This window comes from Canis lupus, chromosome 10, assembly GCF_011100685.1.
Source record: "Canis lupus familiaris isolate Mischka breed German Shepherd chromosome 10, alternate assembly UU_Cfam_GSD_1.0, whole genome shotgun sequence".
Classification (NCBI taxonomy): Eukaryota; Metazoa; Chordata; class Mammalia; order Carnivora; family Canidae; genus Canis; species Canis lupus.
Genome location: NC_049231.1, coordinates 43,878,489 through 43,905,647, shown reverse-complemented (window position 1 = coordinate 43,905,647; position 27,159 = coordinate 43,878,489). Strand labels below are relative to the sequence as shown.

The 27,159-nt window shown below is 39.9% G+C and overlaps 1 protein-coding gene across 4 annotated transcripts in view; it reads right to left on the bottom strand.

Annotated features, from left to right (window-relative positions):
- The window catches only part of AFF3 (AF4/FMR2 family member 3), a 522,431-nt gene that overhangs the window by 256,618 nt on the left and 238,654 nt on the right, over positions 1-27,159 (bottom strand). For all 4 annotated transcript variants that reach the window (XM_038551011.1, XM_038551013.1, XM_038551012.1 and 1 more), the window contains one exon: positions 17,316-17,363. In XM_038551011.1, coding sequence (XP_038406939.1) covers positions 17,316-17,363 — 48 coding nt within the window. The remainder of the gene's footprint in view (positions 1-17,315; positions 17,364-27,159) is intronic.

The window sequence follows — 27,159 nt, the reverse complement described above, 5'->3', positions numbered from 1 at the left end:
ATAGTTTTGTCTCTTTGTTTTCATTTTGAGCAATTCCTATTGACTTATCCTCATGCTTCTGGACTCTACCTCAATTGTGTCCAGGCCACTGATGAACTCATCAAAGGCATTTTATGTCCCACTGTTTTTTCCATTTTTCCAATTTTTTCATGTGGCTCTCTCTTATAGCTCCCCAAAGAAATTACCTATGATTCTGCAAGCATGATTTTGGGTTCCTAGCTGAGGTAAAAACTAATTTCATAATTTTAGATGTCTTTTCTGTCAGAGACACTAATGTATTGATTACAGACATTTAAGTTCTAATGTCTGCGTCACATTGGATTCCAGTTCTGATTGACTGCTTTGTCCCTTCAGACTATGCTTTTCTGAAGCCTTTTCATTGTTCCTCTAAGTTGGTGCTGAAAGTCATACATGTCATATAGGGAGCAGACTCTGAGGTAAGTATGTCCTGTGCTTGTAGATGAGAACACCTTTCTCTCTGTTAGGTCTTTAGTGTGCAGGTTTGTGTTAATCTAGTCAGAAGTTGGTCTGGATATGAAGTTTTGCTCTCTGCTCGGCTTGAGTTCTCCCCACTTGACTTTGGATCTTCCCTATGCATGGCTCTTCCGATTGTATCCCACTGTTATTTTTACTCAATGCTTGCTAGTATGGTGGTTGGAGAATTGGGGAGGGAAAATGGACTCTGATGTTCTGATTAAGACTTAGTGTCAGAAAAAAAAAAAAAAAAAAGACTTGGTGTCAGGTAGGCAGTGTGAACATGAGTCTTGGTGGTGTGGCCGTCCTTAGGTAGCACATATTCCTGTGTTTTCCCCACAGGTAGTGCTGTTTGTTTTCTCTTCCTCAGTACAATGGATCTCCCCCCTAGGGGCCTCAGGATGCATTTTGTTTGTCCTTCCTTCTAGAGATTAAGGCTTTTGTTTCTTAGGAATGAGAGGGAGAGGGGTCTGAGCTCAGTTTTGGAAGTGGTTGCCATTCCTCTGCCCCACCAGGGGGATCCACCAGTGCTCTCAGGCTGCAGTTTCATGCCCTTCTTCCTACGGATGAAGGCTTCCAAGCAGTCGGAGGGATAGAGGAGTTGGGTCAGGATGGAGGTTGAGCTGTGATGGCTATTCCCCTCCCTAGCCAACCACAAGAGAGCCTCCTCAGTATGCTCCCTAGTCTTTCCTATGAGTGCCTGGTGGAGGTAACCACCTCTATGTTTGTGGCACTCTCCTGTGAGCCCACATCTGACTTCAGCAATTCATTACAAATTTCTAAATGAATCTTCTTACTGGTTTACATGGCCTTGGGTGGTGTCCCACATCAGCAAATGTTCAGGTCCTGTTTCTTCCTGAAGGTGCCTGTCTCTCATCACATTTCAGGTTAATTGTTTGCCCTATGATGTCAGTTCTTTCATGGGCTAAATAGTTAATTCGCTGTTTCTCTAGCTCTTTTTTCTCGTTGTGAGAGTGGAAGCAGTACATCGTCCAGCTCTCTTGTCTTCTTTCTGTAGCTCTGAGCTGAAGCACTTCTGTTTTTAATAGCACTTTACCATGTTGTGTATAATCCTTAATCATCTTTGAGCTACACAACAAACCTGGGTCAAGCACATATTACTGCTGCCAAGGCAGATAAGACAACCAGCTAGAAAACTTACTGTTAACAATTCTGAATATATATGGCCAAGTATTGACAGGTATCATTATAAACTCTTAATTCACTCAAGAGTAGATTCTTATCAGAGGTAACACTAAGTTTATAATTTTAGATGCTTCTGAGTTCCCGTGAAGACACGAATTTTCTATGTAAAATTCTAGCTCTTATTCATTTTGGACCCTAGAATTCTCTGGCTTTCATAATAGGAATAGTTCAAGGCACTGAATACAATTTAGCAAGTAATATGTCCCATGCTTGAAAGTATATAAGATGTCTTTAAATACTGAATAAGTCTATTTTTTCATGAAGTTAGATTTTCAATAAACGATTCCAGTACTTATCAGAATGACTGCTGGGTGCTACAAAGTCAAACACAAATGTAGGCAATCTCATTATAATTGAAATTAAGTCTGTACATCTCTGAAAAATATTGAAAAGAAATAATCCTTCATACATGGTATAAAAAATGCCAACCCACTTCCCTTCTCATATCTTCTTTTAAGAGTCTCTATAAAAGCTTAAGATTTTCTGAACCTACCCCTTTGAAGACCTCCACTATTTTAATTCATTGTCCTTTTAAGTCCAAGTATTTCTGAGTTTTACATTGCTCTCCTTGGTTGAATAAGTATATGTGGAAAGGATTTATATTTAAGTAGGAGGGTTCTATGTCATTTGCCAGCTGTTCCAAGCAATGTACCAAGTGTATTTCAATGTGAAAATACTGCTCTAAGTTAGAAGTTTTGCATGATTTTTAATCCTTTGTGAGCTCTCAAAAGGAATCTTTAGGAACATAGTAGACTACAACACATATAAAAATTACTTTGCCCCAGTAATCTGATTTATAATTAGGCATAGTTAGAATAACCATATACTTGTAAAAGCAACTTATAGGCATAAGTTGACACAGTTTTATAATCAACTAAAAAGGCAAAGAAATTTAAATAAGTACTTTAACTGTACTTAATGAGATAAAAAGCTATCAACCACCTATCAAACAAATGTTCCACCAGGGGGTGTAGTCTGCATTTATTCCCGTTGCAGCCACTTTACTTAGTACATGCACCTGAACAGTTGTATAAAAAATTCTATTTTTGTAAAGTGATTTATAATGTCCCACTGGCTTTTGATTTTATTCCACGTTTTATTGTTTGTCAAACTCAATGATTTCCTACACTTTTGTTTTCCTATTAACGCTAAGTTTTAAAGAAACTGTAAACAGACATCCAGGTTCTTTAGGGGGAGTTTGCTGTTGATCCTAGGTCGATCTTTTCCTATAGCTAGGAATCCTTTAGCAAAGATAATCTCACAAATACCCTACAGCTAGACAGTCTAGATTGCCATTTCTTTAAGTGAACTTCATCTCTAATTAATTTGAAAATACTCGATTATCCTAACAAGAATACCAGCAGCTAACAGTCATCAGCTCCAAAATAAAATGTTTATTTCAATCACAGATTTACAAAATTGGTTTACCTCCAAAACTGCATTTGATGAATGAAAATATTTTGTTAGACGCTGACTCACTAAGATGTGTGTATTCACAAATTTACCCAGCAATAGATGTCACAACCATATCAAATAGTGAGAACAATAGCTTTTTTTTTTTTTTTCTGGGCAAAATGTGCACTATCTTGAAATCTGTATTAGCTCAGTGTTACCCAGCCAGTTGGTGGCAGAGCTGTGGCTGAACACAGGAGTATATCTGATGCAAAAGCTCGAGCTCCAGGGCAACTCACACCTGTGCAGTCAGGGGTGCCTGGGTTTGTCACCTGGAATTCTTGATTTCTCTTGAGTCTCCATCTTTAACCATCCCTCTCCTCGGGAGGAGCAGAGCACTGATTGCAGCTGCTCTTACCAAGAGTAATATGGGCAGGAGGTGTCAGTAACGTACAGCTCCATACAAGGCAGCACATAACATAGGCTGATGCAAAGGAACCCACGGTTTCAAAACATATTACTCAGTAACTAGCTTACGCATGAATATGCACTCGAGATCAATTTGTACGGAACTGTCGGCAGTATTTCTAATGCTCACTGTGCATCCCTCATGCCACACAGCACATACCAATCCTCAATCTAACTCCTTCCAGACGCTTTGCAGCTTCTTACCACTGGGAAACAACTGTGGCCATCATGCATCCCTTTGTTTCCTCAAGGCCATAAGAAAGAGGTTGGTACAAATGCGAGTCTTGATATGCCCCCACAAGAAGGATGTGCTCAGTCTTATATTTTGAAAATATTCAGAGTTTAAAGGATTGCATCATATTGTGTTTATGAGCTTGGGCTCTGGAGACCTGAGTTTGAACTCAAACTATGTCTCTTAATTGCTCTCTACATTTCCGTTGTCTTTTCTGTAAAATAGGGATGACATCATATAGAGTTACTTCGAGGATTAAAAGAGGTAATAGACGTGAAGGGCACAGCCATCAATACATGTAAAGCAATGGCAATATGATGCTTTCTGATGCTTTAAGTCACATAGTTTGCTCTGGTCCAAGAAGCCTATTCAAATTCCCATACCTTAAAGACAGGGAGGCTAGGAGGCAATATCGATTTGATTAGCTCTTCATCATTTTCAGTGAGAAAGGTCCAGCACCCATCCTGCAAGCTTTCCCAGTGCTCCTAAGATACTGGGGTAGGAGGGAGGAGCAGGGAGGGGAGGGGAATGCATTTTTAAAATGTTCAAATCAAAATTACCGTTCAGCTGATTTCCTAAACATTTGTTCTAATTCGCCAAATAGTTTGCTCACTGCCTTGTCTTTCTATCTTCCTCCATTTGCATGTGCTTTGCTTTTGATGTGGCACACACTTTAAAAATACATTATTAAGCAGACAAGCACGTCACCCCTGGAGCTAGCACTCAGTCCCCTGCTTATTCTTAACAAATCTCCTTTTGTGTTCTATTGTGCTGAAGCGATTAATCATTTCAACTATTCAAGGGCTGCTGCTGATCTTTCTAGATGATGCCAGCTACGATGACCCCTCCTCCCCCACCATCCACACCATTTTAAACATGTTAGGAATCTGCTTTGGAGTCTTTATTCATATCACAGTGGGCTTCTCATTTCATACAACAATAACTGGTGAACCTCCAAAAGAACTCTGTGTTCATTTCTCATCTTTTTCCTGAGTCTAGGGTTGAGATGTGTGTGGAGAGGCTGGTAAGAGGCATTGGTGAAACAAAACAAGGAAACAGAAAGTTAAGAAGTCAGAACGGCAAACGCTTATTTTGCAGATTAGAAGAGAGGTTTTTATCTCATTGTCTGGAGAGAACCTGTTGCACCTCATTGTTTGTGCAATATCATCTTCTTCACTGCACGTGGCTGTATTTTCTTATCCCTCTTGCTTCTTTCTCACTAGTTATTTGCAATGGAATTTTCTTTTCTTTTCTTTTGCAATGGAATTTTCAAATGGCTTTCTTAGTCCAACTTGAGTCACAGATTTACCAGGTTCTCAATCTGTAATCTGGTTACATAGAAGCAGCCTGGGTAGGTTTTCAGGGATGGTTATTTTTTAGAAGCTGCAACTCTAACATTTTTAGCTAACTTTTAAAGGTTCTGCTTTGAAAAGCCTACTCTTCAACCCCACCCTATCCCCAGATATACACCATTAAGGTGAACGCAAAAGCATGTTTAAAAATTGGCCAAAAATACTGTTAAGTCACAAGTTATTGCTAGGGAAGGGAAGACTAAAATGATTCATTAAGGAAATATGCAGATGCAAGTATTTCAATAATGTTAAATGAATTAATGTAGAATCCCTGGGTAATTTAAAAAGAAATATGTACTTTACATACAGAAATAAATCTATATTTGAGAATATTAAAAAGATATTAACAAGTAGCTGAGGATAGAGTTTTAAATAACTGCATCATATGTCAATAATAAGCATGCCAACCTTAAGAGTTTTAATCAAATTTCAGAAGCCTAATCAATGTTCATAGATACTTTTGTTTAAAAAAATAACATAAAATATTTAATATTTTTTAAAAGAGGCATAGACATTTTATTTATTTATTTATTTATTTAATTTTTTAAAAAGATTTTATTTATTTATTCATAGAGATGCAGAGAGAGAGAGAGAGAGAGAGAGAGAGAGAGAGAGGCAGAGACACAGGCAGAGGGAGAAGCAGGCTCCATGCAGTGAGCCTGACATGGGACTCCATCCAGGGTCTCCAGATCACGCCCTGGGCTGCAGGCGGCGCTAAACCGCTGCGCCACCGGGGCTGCCCTATTTATTTTTTAAAAAAGATTTTATTTATTTATTCATGAGAGACACACACACACAGACAGAGAGGCAGAGATACAGGCAGAGGGAGAAGCAGGCTCCATGCAAGGAGCCCGATGTGGGACTCGATCCTGGGTCTCCAGGATCACACCCCAGGCTGCAGGCGGCGCTAAACTGCTGCGCCACTGGGGCTGCCCAATCTTTAATATTTTTAATTCCACAGAGCTGCAGATGTCTAATTATTTAGGATTACAATGCAAAAATAAAGCAGTAAAAACATTATGTTGAAAACTCTGTAATAATAAACAGTGAACTGCCCATAGGTCACAACATCTTTAATGTCCTAGGAAAGTCAGGGAAGAAAGATGCCCTAGCTGATGCTAGGTTACCTATTCTGAAATTATGGGCTGTGTGGATAGTTTTCAAAATCAGAACAAAATAAGATGCCCGTAAGTATGGGATCACGTTCTAAAAGTTATGCAAAATGTCTGAGTTCCAACCCCTACATTTAAAATATACTCACATTGCACTGCATCCAATCAACATAAAAACAAAAGAATTTCACATCTACAAATCACATTTCTTCGGACTTATAAGATAACATATAAATGAAATGGAAAGGGAAAATTAGGTTTCTAGGTTTTTTCAGATTATGTTGATTTAAATAATTATGAATATAAGGACTATAGGGACACCTGGGTGGCTCAGCGGTTGAGTGTCTGCCTTTGGCTTAGGGCCTGATCCCAGGATCCAGGATCAAGTCCCACATCAGGCTCCCTGCGAGGAGCCTACTTCTCCCTCTGCCTATGTCTCTGCCCCTCTCTTTCTCTGTCTCTCATGAATAAATAAATAAAATCTTTTAAAAAAATAAGGACTATAGAAAATGCAGATTAATATCCATATGGATGGTCTAATTTTTCAAGGCCATTATCTCTTTAATCTGTAAACTATCATCTTCTATTTAAGAAATTATTTTCAGGACACCTGGGTGGCTCAGTGGTTGAGCCTCTGCCTTCAGCTCAGGACATGATCAGGGTCCTGGGATTGAGTCCCACATCGGGCTCCCCACAGGCAGCATGCTTCTCCCTCTGCCTTTGCCTCTGCCTCTTTCTGTGTTTCTCATGAATAAATAAAATCTTAAAAAAAATTATTTTCAACTTTCCTATGTGGGTACAAATTTGTAGCAAATTTGTAATTTCACACCCCTGAATTTAAAAAGTAACAGAGAACACTGTGTGTGGTTTTCATGATAATAAAGATAATTTTAAAATGTATGTCTTGAGCTGATTGCTTTTGGGTAGATGTGTTTTAATTGTTCTAAGAACTGCTTTCCACAGAGCATATTAGCAGTGGAAAGAGCTCTGACTTCTAGCCCTTGATTCTCTGAGCAGCAAAATGGTAATTAACCAAATTATCTCTGCAAATTTATTATCTTGATTTCTTCAACTTGTACATTACACTCATTATCTATCAAAATGAAAAACTCCATCTCCTGAAAGATAATCAGAACACAAATAGCGGATAGAAAGATCTGAGCTCTCCTGATGTGTACACCAGCCAGAGCTGCTGGACTCCTTTTCATTTCCAATCCTCAGGAGTTAGGAGGTGAATTTTCATCTCTCTTGCATTTGTGCTAATTGTAGGATGTGTCCTATGCTCCCAGGTCACATGACAGTCTTGGCTGTCCTTATAGAGGTATGTTCTAGGGGAATGGCACTTCAACATTTTTCTTTTTTCTTTTTCTTTTTCTTTTTTGCAGGATTAGAAGGACAATAAGGTAGAGAGCAAGAACAGACATTGAGCAAAAGGTCAAAGTCATTCATTCATTATTCTCCATCCATTTATTCAATATTTATTAAACATTCATTATGTGACAGTCATTTTGATAGTCCCTGGGGATAGATGGTAACAGCTTAATGCACGCTAAGAAAGACCATTATGACTCAATGGAACAAGTGGTCTTATAAGAATAAAGGGTATCTTTTCTGCAGAATACAGAAAAGGAGCATCTAACTCAGACTCGGGAATCAGGAAGGCTTCCTGGAGGGAGTGACCTCTCAAGGGAGGCTTGGAAACAGCTGAATTTGGGGTAAGGAGTAGACAGAGCATGTTCTGGGGGTAGAGAAGATCGTGAGGTAAGTCCAGAGGTGAGGCAAAGGTGCTTGAAAGCACTCTTGCAGAATGGAGTATAGAGTGTGAGGAGGGCAGTAGGGAAAGATAAGGCTGGGATGCAATGCAGGGCTAGGACCTGTGTGGCTCTATGGGACCACACCCACTCTGCCTCTGTCCTGAACCCAGACAGGAGCCATGGAAATGTTTTTAGAGCAAACATGCTTTGGAAAGCTGATTTTGCCCACACTGGGAGAGCTGGCTAGAGGCAGCCAGTAGGCAGGTGGCCAAGGAGGAGGTCTCTGGAATAATCTAGGTGAGAAAGGATGGTGGACTGAACAAGGAGGGTAGCAGAGAGATAGAAAGAAGCACACCCATTTGAGGGAGATTCAGGAGACAGAATAACAGACTTGGTTTGGAACTGAATGTGGCAAGTGTGAGGAGAGCAGCTAGGTGAATGAGGACAATCCATGCTGGAGGAAGAGCCAGCAGAGGTGTGAAATGGCACTAGGGTGGAGGTGTCCGAGGCACATATAAATGGAGCAGTTGGGGCCCTGGATGGCTCAGTCAGTTAAGCGTCTGACTTCAGTTTAGGTCATGATTTGAGGGTCTTGGGATTGAGCCCCGTGTTGGGCTCCACACTCAGCAGAGAGTCTGCTTCTCCCCTCTACCCCCGCCACCCCTTCCCCTGCTAGTACTCTCTCTCAAATACATAAACAAAATATTTTTAAAAAGTGGAGCAATTAGAGGGTGGCTGGATAGACGAGCACGAAACTCAGCAAACAGCTGGGCTCAAGAAACACACTGGACCCTCCTCACAGCAAAAATGCCAGCAGAAGCTGGAGAAACTATAGTGAGAAGAAAATAGGACAGAAGTCCAAGGAATCCCAACACATAAGGGGTAGTTACCAGGAAGAGAGGTGCATGGAAGGGAACAAGAAAAATGACCACCAATTAGGAATAAACCCAGGGGCAGCCCTGGTGGCGCAGCGGTTTGGCGCCGCCTGCAGCCCAGGGTGTGATCCTGGAGACCCTGGATGAGTCCCATGTCAGGCTCTCTGTGTGGAGTCTGCTTCTCTCTCTGCCTCTCTCTCTCTCTCTCTCTCTCTCTCTCTCTGTCTCTATGAATAAATAAATAAAAATCTTTAAAAAAAAAAAAGGAATAAACCCAGGAGGGTGTGGTGAGAGATGCTAAGGCTCGAGCACTTTAAAGTGGGAAGTGGAGTCAGCACATCGAATGCCCCCCAAGAGATCACACTGGGAATGGTCTCTGTGCTTAGTGAGAAGCCAGCTTGGAGCAATGACCATGGTGAAAGTGGTTTCAGGGGAGCAGAGGAGGAGAAATCGAACAGCAGTGGTTGATGAGAAAGTAGAAGTGAGGGTACACAGGGACTTTGGCCAGGGAAGTCAACCGAGGAAGGGGAAAGAGCCATGAGAAGTGCAACACTGAAGAAGCTTTTTTCCAAAGATGGAAAGCATGTGTACATGTTTACCCTGAGGATGAGACATTACAGGAGATCCAGGCTGGAGGAGACCTGGAAGAGAGGGCACATGTCAACTCCTGAGTTGGCGTGGGGCCAGCAAGACAGAACATAGGCCTATTTGGTTCACTGCTGTACCCCCAGTACCTAGGACAGAGCCTAGCACATTGGCCAATGAAGCGAGCAGGCCAAAGTGCTCATAACTAATCAGCTATCTCCTCAATATCTAGAAAGGTGAAGCTCCTGCTGAGGCAGGAGGGAGGTGCAGGCACCAGAAGTGTGAACCCTGCAACAGATATGGCTTGGCTAAGCCAGATGAATCTGGTTCTTAGGGATGAAAAAGTTTTACTCTCTGTGTATAAATCACAGATGCAATATACTATACACAGATGTACAGTATATTTGTGGTATCAGAATTTTGTGGGGCAGCAATTAGAAGAGTGTCAAAAGATTCCCTAGAAGGAGATAATGGAAAAGATTGAGAAACACTGACTGGGCAAAGGCAGAAAGCCTACAGGACACCTATAGTAGCAATGCCTGGTGAACACCACGTCGACAGTGAACTCCAGTGGAAGTAAGTCATTGTTTAAGGGGACCAGCACAGGCCAGCTACCGTGATCCTGCCCTGAAAGTGGGATTCCGCATAAACAAGAGGTGACAATTGGCTGGATGCTTGGAGGGGTCCATGATCCTGCTCTCAGAGCTGGCTGCTCAAGAAAAGGCTTTCACTGCTCTATCCTAGAAGTCCTGGAAGGACTGAGAGGTGTTGTGGACTCTGAAGGTGGATCAGAGACCAAGCACGATGGTGCCTTGCTAATGTGGGGTGGGGAGAGCATCAACAGAGGACCCACCTCAGAGGAAGGTAATGCTTCACACATGGCCATTCCAGCCACAGGATGAAACTGGCAAGCTTTTTTGGGGAAAAGACGGCCATGCCCTTAGGGAGTTTGATGGGGCAGAAACAGTAGTAAGAGGTCTTCAGTGACTTGTATGCAAGGACCTGTTTACAAGGACGAGCTGCCCGAGAGAATTTCTAGGTTACAGAGAGAAGCAAATAACGTAGGGTAGAGGTGAAGAAGGTCGTGTTATGAGCCTTTTACGCTAGAAGTTTTCTGACACAAAGGTTATATACATGCACACACACATTCACAGTCTGAAAATACTTTTGCAAACAAAGAGAATCTTATTTGTCTGTACATGTTAAATACTAATATCACTGTAGCAAATATTCTAATGTTTTTGTGCTTCTTAATTAGCACTCCCAAATGTTCTTCATTAAATGACTTAACATAATAATTCCATAAATAATTACCAGTTTTGATCTTTGATAAGGTTTCAAAGTCCAAGGAGCACATATGCTTATATTATAACTTAGGTTTAGAAACAGGAAAGAAAAAACAAAATTGCATTTGTTCTGTTAGGTAAATTTAGCAAAGGACATGAAACAAGTTGAGTGCCCAGCACTAAACATTAGCATTTCACTGCTGAAGAATAGCACTCAAGAGGACCCAAGATTAAAAATAAGTATGTTCTATGGGAATTTATACATTTCAAAGTATTATCAGATATTATAATCTCATGTGTATTAACATTTTCTATAAGTAAAATAGAAACCACACTGCAATGATAAACTTTGGTCATAGATAAAGATAAGAATTTGCATGCTTTAGTCTCAGCAATCCAAGGTTAAGTCTTTATTTTTCTGCAAATGAAGACTCACCAAAATACAAAAAAGCAAAATACCATGAGGGTGCTATGAAAACCTGAGAGGCATGCATGGGTGACAAGTAGATTCCTATGGACCACATATGCTCTGACAGTCAGTGACTGTCTCTGCTTCTGTCCCACCCTCCTACACTCTTGTGTTGTTAGGGCAGACTCTGCAAGGCACCTTTCAGAGGAGCGCCATCATTGAAAGGAATGCATCCCTACTTGCGTTCTTCCCCACATTCTCTCTCTTACTCATTCCATAAGGATCTGTCCCTTTTACAGGTCTGGCAGGTGTCTTAAGTCCTGTTGTAAATCTACTACTTTTTGAGTTACATTCAATTTCACGCCCCTCACGGCACAAAGATGCCCTTCCCAAGCAGAAACGGAGTCATTTAAGTAGGACTTCTGGTTTCAGCCAAAAGGACTGACATAATAACATCTCTTAAAAATGCATCTATGGTTGTAAAATAAGATACAAATTGTGGTATTTCTGTCTCTATTCATTCAGATGATCAAATGCAGAAAGAGAAATTAAAACAAAACACTATGAGACAATAATTTGTCTTGCACAAGACTTGTAGGTTTTGTCTGGTGAATTTCTCTAGGCCTACATCAGGTTTAGTTTTGCTTTGATTTTATTTCACTACGACAAGTAATGGGATGCATTAATGGAACTCCTCTGCAGCTGTACCTGGATTGATTTTGCCATTTTCGGGCTTCATTTTGTCACTAATAAAACCTTTACTGTTTGAAACAAATGAAGTAATTGGTAAAGGAAAGAGCATGAACTAGAAAAAGCCCGTCTTGGCTGAAACAGGGGAGATATGACCAAGGTCCATCTCTGTAAATGATCCAAACAGGTCACTTAAAACAAGTTGTCTTTTTGTTCTCTATTTTCTCTGTAGACTGGCTAGCATATATTCATTTGGGTTAAAGGAGCATGTAGACATTTAAGCACAAGGTTTACCTTGGCCCATCATGATGGTTTGAATGTGTGTGGGGGGCCATGATAATATGCACTTCAAACGATGGTGTGCTGAAAGCTCTCTTCACTTATTATAGATCTTCCAGAATCACAACCGAAAATCTTGTCCAGCAGTCTCTTTAGTTTCTAGAAAAGGAGTTTCCCTTATTTGCTGGAAGTCTGTTCAATTATAGTTTCAGGAAACTGATTTGGGTCTCCGGAATTTAAATGAGTACCGGTTACCCCCTTCTTATCAACAGAAATGCAACTCTATGTAAATATTCACTATAAATATTTCATAGCAAATTGAAATTAAATTAGTGACTAAAGATGAAAACCAAGAAGATAATCTGCTCAGATGTTACCCTGAAATTGTCTCTAAATTCATCCTTTGAGTCCAAACCAGGATCTCAAACACTGGTCTCTTATTAGGAAGGCTCACTACACTGTGAGTGGTGCCCCTCAACAACTGCCACCTAAAACTGTCTTGCATAAAATTTGTGCACCCTAGATTCTAGCCCTGCACAACCCCATTAAGTTGTAAACGCATTTTATTTGCTGAACAAATGTTAATGCCATTCTACGTTAATGGATAATGCTACAAAAAGCACCTAAGTATTACAGCACTGGAACCTTTAAGAATGAAATATAGTATAACTTACAAAACTGTCTGTTACAAGCATATGTCAGCCAGGAGGGCTCCTAGCTCTTATCGCCCATCTTCATAGAACCCAGTTATAATTTCTCCCTTGGTTAACTGAATTTTGCAATAATACACAGATTTATTAGGTCCCAGGATTAAAATTCTTTGAGTAAGAGTAAAAAATAATTACACTTTAGAATATAATGTAATATTCAAATGACTTGAAAACAGTCACCTCAGCAAAAATAAGAGAAGGGAGAGGAAAAAGAAGTTTAAAGATGAAGTTGATAACATTGGCCGTAAAGCCTCTGTGAGTTCAAGTGCACAAATGCATGATCTGGCATTTCTGAATCATAAACATGGGGAAATGGGAAGCCTCCCTTTCACGACAAAATGCCTGAGTGGTTTCATTATTGAGACAGGGGGACTTCTTCATTTAATAAGAAAGCTTAGTAGAGAAGATAGAGAGGGTGCTGGTGCCAGACGGTGCTCATTAAAACCCCAGCTCTACCACTTTCTAGTTCTGTGACCTTGGGCAAACCCTATTTAAATTTCTTCATCTGTAAAATGGGGGTGTTAACAGCGCCTGCCTCATGGGGCATCTGTGATGGTTAAATGAGCTAATGTAGGCAAGAAACAGAATAGTTCCTCATCCGGAATCCTAACATTCCATAAATGTTAGCTCTCCATCATTTGGTACGTGTTCGTACTATAGGTCTGAATGCAAATAAATGAAAAGGCCCTGGATGGAAACTACAGCCCCTCCCCACTAAAGCTCTCTTGACTCACTGGCTTCATATTCTCAATTTTCTCTTGTTTGGATGCTGCCCCCTCTACAGCACCCAATAAAGGCACTAATGTGCTTTTTGTTGTCCAATCCACAGAGTGGTTTTCAATCCTTGTCTCTCTTGTCCTCTCAGAGGTCCTGTGCACTGTTGAGCTTGAAACTCTTTTCCTGGGTCTAGGACCTTCCATGGCCACCATTCCCCCTCAACTTCCTGAGTCACGCCCTCCCTCTTTCATTTGCCAATGGATCCTACTCTCCCTGGCCCTTAAATTTTGGAGTCTGCCTCTCATTGTTTCTCAATCTCTTGCCTCTCTCCAGGCAAATCTACCCATTTCTATGGTTTTATTTATTACTAACATGCTAATTAGGCCAAAATGTTGGCCTGCTGCTTAGACCTCAGTTCTGAGCCCCAGACCAACATATGCTCATCTACAGTCTCCATGTTTACTGGATTGTCTCAAAGGTACTTCAAACTCAACATGTCAAAAAAGTACTGTATGATTTCATCCCTCCCCCACAAACTAGCATCTCCCTCAATGTTCCCATGCCTACAAATGCCCCACCTTGCATCTCATTTCTGGGCAGCTGCAACACACTCTCACTCCTCTTTTCTTCCTCTCCTCCCCTCAATCCATTCTGTGTAGCAGTCAGAGTAGAGTATCTAAACAGCCAATTCGATCACATCACCCTGGCTCAAATCTTTTGCTGGCCCCCCCATCTTGGACGTGGCTGAGAAGGCACAGCCCTACCTGGCTTGTCCTGTCTAGCTTTTGCCACCTACTCTCTAATCACTCTGGCCTCACTTCTTTCTGGGTCCCTAACTAGCCAAACTCCCCTGTTCCCTCTGCCTGTAGCTTCAATATTTTTCTCCTTAAGACAGTTTCCTATTCATCCTCCAACTATAAGTCCAAATGTTGCTTCTTCAGGGAAGCTGCTCTTGACCTAAAATGAAGTCGTGTGCCTTACAGTGGGCTCTCATAGAATGGTATTTATTACAATTAACATTAGATATTTATTTATAAGATTAAAAATAAAACTTAGTATCTATGTCTTCCAGTACACGGTTGGTTTCTAGAAGGTTATGCCCATTCAGCCCACTATTATTCTCCTGGTACCTCCCACATGGAAAGGGCACACTAACGCTTGTTAAGGGAATAAATAACTCAATTTTCATTATTTTAAGGCATTTCCATGACCTGCTCATTCTCCACAATAAGAGAGAGCCATCGCTTAAGCGTGATGGTTATAAGTAATGAGTGCCTGGATGACTGGTGACCCTGACCACATTAGGTCTACCTGAGCTGATCACAAGGGAGGAGACAGTGATAAGGAAGACTGGACTCCATAAAGACTATCCATGGGAACCCAGTGCTAAAAAGCCCAGTACGTCACATCCACAGTTTAGAGCAAACGGAATCTGTTTGTGAGCCATCACAAGGATATTCTTCATTCTCCCTTAGAGGATTCCTTCCTTCCTTCCCTCACTCACTCGTTTATTTATTCATTCTACAAAATCATGAATTCGCAGTTCCAGACATCAGGGCCACAGGGTGGGAGGAAAACCAATATGTGGCAGACACATAATAAATCCCACTGGCTGAACAGAGAAGGAGCCCCATGCTTGTGTTTGGAGGAGAGGACTTGCTTAGGACGAGAGGAAGACAACCCTGAAGAATGACTGGTATGAGTGAGTCAGGGGACAACCAGGAAAACCCTGCAGGCAAAAATGAGAACACGATGTGATCCTCTAGGAGCTCCCTACTACTACTACTAAGTACTACTAACTACTGCTACTACTATTAACTACTATTACTACTACTGCTGCTGCTACTACTACTACCTACTACTACTAAGTACGACAATACTACTACTAACTACCACTACTACTATCGCCTCAGGCTGACAGGTAAGGACAGAGAAAAGGCCCACTTGGACACCACCATCCCCTGTTTCTTCTGAGTCTATCCCATTTCCCATTCTGCACCACTCCTCATGGGCTCTAGGAAGACCAGGACTTAGACAGAGCTCAGCTGCCACCTGATGAAATCATTATCTCCATTGTCCTGAACCTTGCAATATGCTTATGAATCAATGATCTGCTTGGTCTAGGCTTTCCCTTTTGTTCTATGCCTAATTCAAAGTGGGCCACAGCAGAGGCAGGACCAGTGGAATATTAGGGCCAATATCAGGAAGCAGAGCAGGGCCAGGGGGTTCCATCAGCCCGCCCTCTTAAGAAAAAAAAAATAATAATGCCTTAAACTCTTGGTGTTCAGTTTTATTTTAGGTGAATTTTATATCACCTCAACTATATCATTTTGGTGTGTGAATTGCTCCAGCCCTTATTCAAACTTTAGGCTCTGCTTGGAATACGGATAAGGAAGGTCAAATGACAGATTTCTACCATATCATCAGAAAAGAGGAGAAAGGATAAGAATGGGTAGGATTTTATAAACAGGGAAACCAAAGAGGGATTGCTGGGTTCTGGTATCACTACTTTGCTGATATAAACACCATAACTAATCAAGGGAAGAAGGCTTAAACACTGAGTATTTAGACTCCAGACATGCAAGTATGTCAAAAGAGAAATAGGAAAGGTATATTAGCACTTTACACTATTTGTTGTTTAATTTGAAACAAGCCCCAGGTTAAAGATAATACACAATATGTATTTTATTTGACACATATTAAATGCCAGAAATGAAGCTCCCCATTTTGACAACTGTTTTCTATACAAATCTCTTCCAGGAAAACAAAAATCATTATGAACTCAACAGATCAACCTTCAATTACTTATATTGGTCAATTTGAGAGTTAAAAGATTTACTTATGAAAGAATGCTTTCCAGGAAGAAAAAAAAACTCTGCCTTCCGAAAACAATTTGATGATTAATGCAAATTTTTAAACCAAATAATTATATTACTGTCATTCACTAGCAATTTGAGATAAAGTGTATAGGATGTCCAAAAGTTAGAAACACATTAAAATAAAGGTTTTTTTCTTTATAGGGAATTGCCATCCCATCTGGTCTAATTTGTCTTGGTGTTTTGCCCAGCGTAATATCAGCTCTCTGAGAATGCAAATTATTAGGTTACTCCCCTGAAAAAAATATGAGTGAAGAAAAAATATGGGTTGAAGATGACATCCTGATTATAAGTTTGAATACTCGGGAAAACACTAATGTGGCAGAAGAGCCAACCTGAGTAAATCTGGGTGTGAAACTGGTTCACAGAGGGCACCAACTAGAGATGAGGAGGAGGAAAGGACAGTCTTACAGACAGTAACAAGCAAGACAATATGGAAGTACATTTTCAGACACTGAGCATTGCCTGTTTGTCAGGGTGCTTGTGCTCCTAATTAAGTTTAGGAGAAAAATAACAAGGCAACCCTTGCCTGGCTGGAGAGGATAGACTATGAAAGGGTGCTTCTAAAGAGGAGGGTGATAAATGGAGCATTCAAATGTGAGCACAAGCATATTTTTCATCTCAACTCTGTTCTTCTGTCTCCCAGCTAATCACTTTAATATACTTCACCTCAGCCTATACAAACGCATCAGGTTGATGTGTAGCTCCTAGATTTCAAAAAGAGGTACTGTTTTTGTAAAGTGGCATGTAGGCAACTTACATGATTGCCCTCAGAAAAGGTACACGTCAAACAAGAAACAGACAAGAGGCTCCTTTGACAATGTGGCCACATGCCTTCTACTCGGCATCTACGTCCAACCAGTGGATGAGATTTGTAAAAAAAAAAAAAAGTCCTTACCCGAATTATTTCTTCAACACAGCTGTTTGTGTCTCCAGATCTACTCTCCTGAAAGCAAAGGGAAAAAAAAATTAGGCCTGGTAACATAGATTTATGGTTAAAAGGAAGAGATGACACATAAGCTTCTAAACTTGAGTCTGGCCCGGGGATGCCTTCCTGAGAAGCTCCTTTCCTTAACGGGGTAGCCTGAGTCACGGGTATGACTGTTCCCCTCCCCTCTGCAGCGTAGCAGATGGGCCACCCAGGAGCACCACACACTCCTGCGTTTCAGCTCTGGGTCCTCCAATTGCATCCACGCTAAGAAAGGGCAGGCTCCTAGGAGCACAGGAGCCAACTGGCAGGTGTGAGCTCTGTTCACCCTGGGCTCCACCAACGTGTAGAAACGTGACCTCCACCACAAAAGTGGAACCAGATCACCCACCAAACACGTGCAATGGCTTTGCGGAGCACAATGGTCACAAAGACTTAAGTAAAAGTCTGTCCCCACTTTTTAAGTAAAAGTCTGGTAGTTCCACCATCCTCAAAGCCCAGATTTACTGGTTTGATGAGCCGAAAACTGAAAGACCAAAAGGAGAAACATCCTCTCAACATTCGCACAGCATGCTGGGTGTCATACTCCAGAGCCACTTGTTCTGTGACCCACACTGCCCTGTGCTGTGGAGATGTTAAGGGCTCTGAGGAATGGTGGCTTCAGGTCACAGTCGACACTGGGGAGCATTTTAAGTTCCAGAGATTCTGTGTGGTTACTGCTGGTTCCATAGCTCGGAGCGCAGGAAGTGGTATGGTGGGGACATGAAAGCAGCGTCTGCTGGTAGAAGTGCCCACTGTGGTCTCAGGGAGAAACTTCCTCTGGCCTTTATTTCAATGATGTTGGCTACCACTCAGCATGATGTTCCAGAATGAGGCTGTCTTCACAGTCTTCTCCAAGCCCTCGCTTTTATTCTCTTCACGGTTCTCTCTCCACCAGGGAAGCAAATGGGCCTATTCCAGGTTTCCTGGTTAATGCCAAGTCACCCTGCAGATCACAGGTCAGTCATGACTTTCTCAGAGCAGCTGTCCCTAAGCCTGGAGTCCTCATCCTCAGCAGCATCTACGTCTTCTTCAGAGTACTCGCCACGTTCAATAGTTAACTCTTACATGGTATCTCCTCCCTCTAGAATATACATTCCACAAATTCAGGAGCTCGGTGCTTTCAGCTGTGCCTCACACAGTCCTGAGTATGTGAGGTAGATGTTTGCTAGTGGACACGATATGAAGAAATGAGTAAACCTACTTCCTACAGTCTCAGGAATATGAGCACTGTCACAATTGGCTCCGGGACTTTGGAATATTGCCAAGGCTCTACCAAAGGGCACATCTTTGCACCCTCCCCACTCCCTTGTTCTGGTAGAAGAGTCTGTTTGAAATATCCTACCCTTCACACTGGGTAAGGGGCCAGGGTGCATAAAGGTATGCGAAGTTTCTCAATCCCACACAGATTGAGAAAATTTGTCCAAGTACCCTAACTGAGGCCCAGAAATCTTACATGACTTGTCCCCACACCACATAACAGGAGCTCCTGGACCAAAACACAGGACTCTTGACTTTGGATCATGCACATTTCCACTTCCAGAAGCTTTCCCCAAGCCTAAAGCTATGCTTGAATTATATCTAATTCCTTAGCAGATCTGAGATCGTTTGTCAAAGGTATTTCAACACCAGGGTTTCTACAAGTTTATATAGTTTAGGAACTTCTCATGCGTGTGGTAAAATATACATAACATGAAATTTTCCATCTTAACCATTTTAAAGTGTATAATTTACTGGCATTAAATATAGTCACAATGCCACCATAATCTAGTTCTAGAAGTTTTTCATCACCCTGAATGAAGTTTTCATGCCCCTTGAACAGGAACTTCCCATTCTCTCTCTCTCAAGCCCCTAATAACCACAAATCTACTTTCTGTCTCTCTGGATCTTTTTATTCTGGACATTTCATGTAAATGGAATCATACAAAATGTGGCCTTTTATCTCTGGTGGGCAGGTTTCACTTAGGATAATGTTTTCAAGGTTCCTCCATGTTATAGCATGTATCATATTTCATTCCGTTTTTATGGCCAAATAATATTCCATTGTGTAGATATACCACATTTTGTTTATCCATTCATTAATTGATGGACATTTTGATATTTCCACTTTGGCCTTTGTGATAGTATTTCTATAAACATTCATATACAATGAATGTATATGTTTGTTTGAACGTCTTTCAGTTCTTTTGGGTATATAATTAGGAGGTGAATTAGTGGGTCACGTGGCAATTCTATGCTTAGCTTTGTTGAGGAACTGCCAAACTGTTTTTCACACTGGCTGTACTATTTTACGTTCCCATCAGCAATGTATGAAGGTTCTAATTTCTCCATATCCTCACAAGTATTGTTATTTTCGGTTTTGCATTGTTTTGTTTTTGATAGTAGCCTAGTGTAAAAATGATATCTCGTTATGGTTTTGATATTCATTTTCCTAATGACTATGGATGCTGAGCATCTTTACATGTATGTTGGTTATTCGCGTATCTTTTTTGGAAAAATGTCCTCTGCCCACTTTTTTTTCTCCCACTTTTTAATTTATCTTTTTATTGTTTGTTTTAAGAGTTCCTTATATATTCTGAATCCTAGACCCTTATCAGATAAATAATTTACACATATTTTCTTGCATTCTGTGAGCTGTATATTCACTTTCTTGGTAGTTCATGGATGAACAAAATTTTTCATTTTGATTAAGTCCATTTTATCTACTTCTCTTTTCCTTTGCTTTTGGTGTTATATTTAAGAAACCATTGCTAAATCCAAGGTTCTGGAAGATGTGCCCACGTTCTCTTTTAAGAGCTTTATAGTTTTAGTTTTTATATTTAGGTCTTCAATCCATTAGTTTGAGAACTTTTAGGTAAAGTTTATTTCCTTATTGGTTATTTGGTAACTTTTAGTTAAAATAGAATATTATCTTTGTATAAATCACTCCATGCTGGTCTCATCACGAAAGATTAGTAACAAAATGTTTAAGGCACAGCCACTATTGCTAATGGTGCCTGAATACAACATACATGTCTATCCTTATAAATCAAGAAAAATAGTGTTAAATGGTATGACAGGATTAGGAGACACAAATGCTTTTACTAAAATCTCATTAACCTTTCTTACATCCATCCCTCCTATTTCCCCCAAAAGTTCCAGGTTGGTGACACACATCTAATAAGCCCTTCCTCCCATCCCCAATGCCTTATCCCAGGATCGCTCTAGAAACTTCACAATCCTTTTTATTTTTTTAAGAAAGTGAAAGAGGTAGGGGGAGGGACAAAGGGAGAAAGAATCTTAAGTAAGCTCCTCGCCCAGCATGATCTCACAACCCTGAGATCATGACCTGAGCTGAAATCAGGAGCCTGATGCTTAACCGACTGACCCACCCAGGCGCTCTAGGAAACTTCAGTATTCTGACACTCTAATCAAATTGGATCAGAGAGCTCTTTTTGGAACTTGCCCCAAACCTACTGCCTTTCCAGAGCAGCCTGAGGCAATCATCACAAAGGCTGTATGTTGAAGTCTCGGCCAGGGCACGGCTCAATGATGTTTAGAATCATCTTCTTTGGAGTTCAGTGGTGGGGATGAATAGTCTCAATCGGAAAACATGTCTTCAAACTCATAATCACTTCTCTTACCTTACTTCCAAGTCCCAATTCTTTCCTACTGTATAACATACTGGCAGAGCAAATGCTAAGTTCTCATGTACTTTCTGTTTTCCACCTTAAAACAGTCAATCAATAAAAACTTGACTTCATGTTTGTCTGGTAGTCTCACTCAAGTAAACAACAAACTAAAAAGATACTTCAGATTGAACTTTGGGTTTGATTCCTTAAAACTATATTTCCCCCAAATACAATAATTTCATTTGAAGTGATTTATATAAATAACAGGTTGCTTTTATGAATATCTCTCCCTATAATCCTATACATTTCCACTATTCTACTCTGAAAAGAGAACTCAGAGAGAGGCATATGGTATAGATCCTATTAAAATACTTCCCTTTTCACTGTAGATGGAGGATGTAAGATTATTACATTGGGTCATATTGATGACTGCTCCAACTATGAGTTTTGATGGTCTGGACAGACATCAGGTCATTCCCTACTGGGAGAGACCCTTATAAAGGTGAGAAAGTGTCAGAAGTGAGGCCAAGGACAAAGATTTTCAATAATAGTCTCAGGAAGCCCTGGCCTTACATTATAGTATGGAGAGTACTTGACAACGGAAAATCTTGGGCCTTCTCTGGAACATTTCTTACTCCCGGGGACACCTAAGAACCTAAGAAGGGTACCATGTTGAATCAGAATCCCCAGGACCCCATTTGGATTGAAGTCAGTCCATGAAGCACAGTATTGTAGAAAATTTGAATTGGAAGAAACCGTAGAGCTCATTTTAGGCCAATTCAATGACTTTAACAGATGGAGAAACTGTGGCCTAGAGAAGTGAGACTTTTCCAAAATCATTCTGGCAGTGAATCAAGATAGAACCCATACTCATTTATTCAATACCAGTTCAGTGAATTTTCTGCTATATCATGCTGTCTCTCTAAGATCAACCCTTAGAACTGGCTCAATTTAAAGTCACTGTCATGCCTGAAGTACAGAAATAAAAGAATCCAGAGGGTATTTAGGTAAATTTCCATGCTACAGATCATCCAACACTTAGTCACCCCGTGTCTTACTAACCATTAACATCACATGCATAGACTAAAGGGGGAAGAGATAGGAGAGGAAGTGGAAAGGGTTAAACCCACCTTCCCTCCTTGTGACATTTACAGATTAGAGACAAACATCTGTGCCCCCTGAAGTTGGAAGACAGAATCCCACTTCTTCTTTTCCAAATATGCAAAAGAGGGTAGGCAAGTAGGACTGGAGTGGGCAGGGGATGAGGGTTGGGGGAGACTGAGGGGCATTCCACCTTGTTGAGGTCTTTCTCAAATCTGGTTTTAGCTACACTTGTGTGCTTTGATTTTATTTCGATTTTTAAAACTTTTAGTGTTTACGAACAAGATTAAAACATGCATGTAATTTACATCTCTAAATTTGTGTTTATATTTTTCACAATAAAGTTATTGCTTTCCCTGGAAAGGTACCCACTGAGAAGGAGGACTGCACAATGCAAATTTTAATTACTCTATTTTTTTTGAGGGTTTGTAGCTGTTGTTTCATGCTGAGTTACTGAGTCGTTGCTCCGTATTTACTCTGACTTTGATGAACCCACCCCATTTCCTATCATTACATTTTGAAATCTGTCATAACAGTCTCACCTCATTGAACCTCCAACTAAACTTCAATTAAAAGCTAGCAACCCCAGCTGATTCTCCTGCTCTACAGCCTTGTCTATCACGTTCCTTTTTTCACAGAACTGCTTTCCTCAAATCCTACCACTTAAAAATACACACCACACATTCTGCCAGGGAAATGTGAGGAGCTAAGCTGTGGGAAAGTAGAACTGGAGAAATAGCCAGGAGCATCCTATCACTGAGAGCAGAAGTCCTTAATTACCATGCCAAGCACAGAGCCCTGGAAGAAGCAAGCAAGGCTTAAGGAGAAAAGGCTCGATCAAATCAGTGGGAAATGGCATTTCACTGCATAGATGAAGCTATACACATCCTATTTTCAAAAATAGTTTAACTCTTCATCAGACACATTTAAGGCAGAACTTTCATTCTAAAATAATGGTACTCAGGCACTTGGGTGGCTCAGTCAGTTAAGCATCTGCCTTTGGCTCAGGTCATGATCCCAGGGTCCTGGAATCGAGCCCCGCATGAGGCTCCCTGCTCCATGAGGAGCCTGTTTCTCCACTCCCTCTGCCTGCTTGCTCCCCCTGCTTGTGTGTGCGTGTGCAGTCTCTCTTCTGCTCTGTCAAATAAAATAAAATCTTTAAAAAAATAAAATAATGCTACTTTAAAGTCAGAATACCTTTGTTTGTCTGCAAGCACTCAAAAGGCCCTCAAGCATTTAGCAATTGTTTATCACATGAACACTCTTCAATACTTCTACAGGAGTATTTTTAAATAAGTCTTACTATTCTTGATTCACAGAAAAACTGAGTTTCAAAGAAATCAGGTGTGCCATCAATGCCAGCAAAGCAGTGGGTGAGGACTTAAGCTTGAATTCAGGGATAACTGAATTCTATGTTCAACCCATCCACTGGCTGTATCCCCAGTCTCATCTGAGGCCAGAGTCACCTATGGACAGGGAGGTAGCCAGCCAGCCAGTTCTCCCTCAAATTCAGCCTGTCTTACACCCAACCTAACACCTCCCTTTTGAAGGCTACACTCTGCTCTCAGTCACCCAAGCTGAAAACCTGCTTCATCCCTCATTAGTCCCCTCTTATCTCTGAATCCCTGATGGAGCTCAGCAAATCAGTGCTCTTTTCCTCTGCTACTCACACCCGCGCCTTCCTCTCTGGTTCCACTGTTACACTATCATCGATAGATTTACACACCGAGAGGAAAAATAAGCAAAAAGAGTAGTAAGAAAAGAAAGATGTTCAAAGATAATATAAAAATGCAAACAGAATTATGACAGGTAGTAGCAATATTAATATCAACTAAAGGATAGTTCATAGCAAAAAAAAAGAACTGGAGAGCAAAAATGAGGAAAAAATAGTTCAGGCATTAATAGAGCATCAAAATAAGTAGGCTAGGAGAAAAGCAGAGACATAGAATTATTATGGTTGGAAACAATTAATTCACCCATATTGTTCCTAAGAAAAGAATGATGCTGCACCCTCCCCCATATAAGGGGTTAGAAAATTTGAAAAATTATGAGATGCCTGGGTGGCTCAGTGTTTAAGCATCTGCCTTCAGCTCAGGGCACGATCCTGGGGTCCCAAGATCAAGTCCGGCATCAGGCTCCCTGCATGGAGCCTGCTTCTCCCTCTGACTATGTCTTTGCCTCTCTCTGTGTGTCTCTCATGAATAAATAAAAACTTAAAAAAAAAAAGAAAATTTGAAAAATTAAATAAAATGAAGAAGGCTAACTTGTTAGCTATTATGAACTTAGGGAGGAACCCCAGCTTTTCAAGCATACAAGAGACAGTTACCATAGTGGCAGTCAATGTAGTAGTCATATACTGAGGTATAAGAGGGCTCAAAAAAAATCCAAAAAAGTAGTTGTTTTATAGCCTAGACTCTTTAACCACAAGTTATCAAAACGATGGAGCTATAAATTAAACACTGTACAGACATAAAAATCTCCTAGAATTCTTGGAATAAAACAAATATCACACACTTATAAATAACTCTTTATAGACACAGAAAAGTAAAATTAAAATACTGCAAAAGAAAACTATGGGATACCCCAAAATATTCTTAGAGAAAAATTCACACACTAAAAAATTTCACTATGCTTTAAAAGAAAGTTTAGGTGCTAGGCAATCAATTAAAAATTTAAAATCAAAGGAGATACAAAAGGGAGGAAATAAGACATAGGGAAAAGCCAATGAAATATAAACTTATAACATGAAAAATCAGTAGAGTTTAGAAAGTCAAAATGTAATTTCTTAAAAACAAAACCCACCACCCAAAACAACAATAGAAAGTCACTTAAAAATCTGTTCAAATAAAAAGAAAGCCCAAATAAACATACTTCAACATAATAAGGAGATAAAATATATGGAAGGAATTATAAGAGGTTATTGATATTAATATTTAAAAAAGAATATAATACTAAGAAATGAAAAACTGTGATGAAATTGGCAACTTTCTGTAAAACAAAACAATGGACTTAAATAAAGGAAAGACTGTATCCATCATCCTGAGAGAGCAGATTACATTAAATTTGAGTGAAGCATTTCAAACTTTCAAAGTAAACTAATTCCATATATTTTTTTCTTCCAGAGTAGACAGTAATGGAAAGCTATGAGTGATTTTATTAAATTAGTATAAAAATCTAACATAAGAGAATAATCAATATCCCTTATGAAGATAAATGGAAAATCCCCAGCATATTATTAGTAAATATAATTCAATAAAATATCACAATAATTAGTGGGGTGCATCCTAGGGACTACAAAATGGTTTAAATATTTAATATTAGGGCACTTCAGATGTACTATATCACTAAGGAAAATATGTAAAGCTGGGATCATCTCAGCTAATAGATGTCTGATCACATACCCAGAAAAATCCAAAAGACTCTACTGTGAGTCTTATTAAAAAGGAAGATTAAAAGGTGCTAGATATAAACCAAAGAGTCAAAGCTCCATCGCTCTTCTGTGTGGCAGCACTAAAGAATTTTAAAATATAAAAAAAAAAAATCCCACCCACAATATCAAGAAAAATAAATGAGGAAGAATCTTCAGAAGAAATGCTTAAGACCTGTAAGAAATATCTTCAGAATTCTATTGAAAACCAAAGGGGGAAAAAAAAAAAAGCCTTAAAGGGACCAAGCTAGACTTCTCAACTCTAATGTATAATAAAAGCCAAATAAATATATTAAGAGAAACAAACCACAGACTGCATTAACTTAAAAAAGAAAAACTGAGATGAAAGTCACATAACAGAAAATCAATTACATTAAATAAGTGAACAATTTAGTGGCATTTATTACATACATTTAGTGCACAATGTTGTAAATCACAATCACCTCTAATTCCAAAACATCTCTACCAATTCAAAGTAAAATGCAGTACCTACTAAGCAGTTTCATTCCCATTCACATTAGCTTTTTAAATATGATTTTATTGAATGAATACTTTACTGAACTGAAAAGAACAGAATGAGAAAACCATTGATAAGTATCATTTACTTATATGAATAGATTTTACAGTGGAAATGGTATCTTTCATTTATGTTTATGTCTCATTATGTTTATGACCAGTCCCTAGCAGAGTATTTGGCACAATGTCATAGGCGCCTGTTGATATTTGTTGAATGAATGAATAAATAAGAGTCTGATATTTTTAAAAAGAGACTCTTTTAAAAATTAAAAGTCTTGCACTTTATTCATAATACGGCTGGTCATCAACATGACAAAGGGATGTCTTTGCTTTGCCACTCCCATCCCTCCCAAATAAATCACCAGAGTTATCTTAAAAACAAAAACAAATCCTTAGAATATCAACATGTGTTTGCTTCATTAAAATTAAGCTTATATACCTTAAGGCAAAATCCATTAGCATGTTATGTGACTTCCCTAATCTCCATATTGGCATCTATAAATCAGAGGACAAGTATTATTAGCCTGCTATCAACAGACAGTATTATTAAAGAGTTAATAATCGATTTTCTATCAAATTCTTAGTCATAGGACAAGGTCTTTCAATTATGTTATTATTTTTATAATGAAAATTAGTGACCTCAGTCAGAACGTGTAGTTAAAAGTGCATTTGGTTTTCAGAAAGTTAAGTGGTCAGTGCACTGACCTTGTCAAAAATCTATTGATGGCATAAAGAGATTAGAACCAGAGACAGTGGTTTTACATCCTGATCACTGATTGATATTGAGTGCTTTCCACAGGGTCATGTCTCAATAAAGTGCCTGAGTAGTGCATATTGGAGCCGTCTTCCACTGTCCTGTCAAAGCTCGGTAAAGAAACCACATTAACAGTAATAGTGAACACGTGCCTTCCACCTGTAATCTGACATTGACAAGAATGCTGCAAGACCTCTATGTTCTTTCATCTAAAACTGCACAGTCATTACTTTGAGCGAGAGGAAGACCACACAGGCTCAGGCAAGTGACAATGCTGACGTTATTAACCCTCACGCGACAGGCAGACTTTGGAAATGTACTACTTCCTTTTTAATGTTTTCCTGAATTTTGTCCTGCACCTCATCT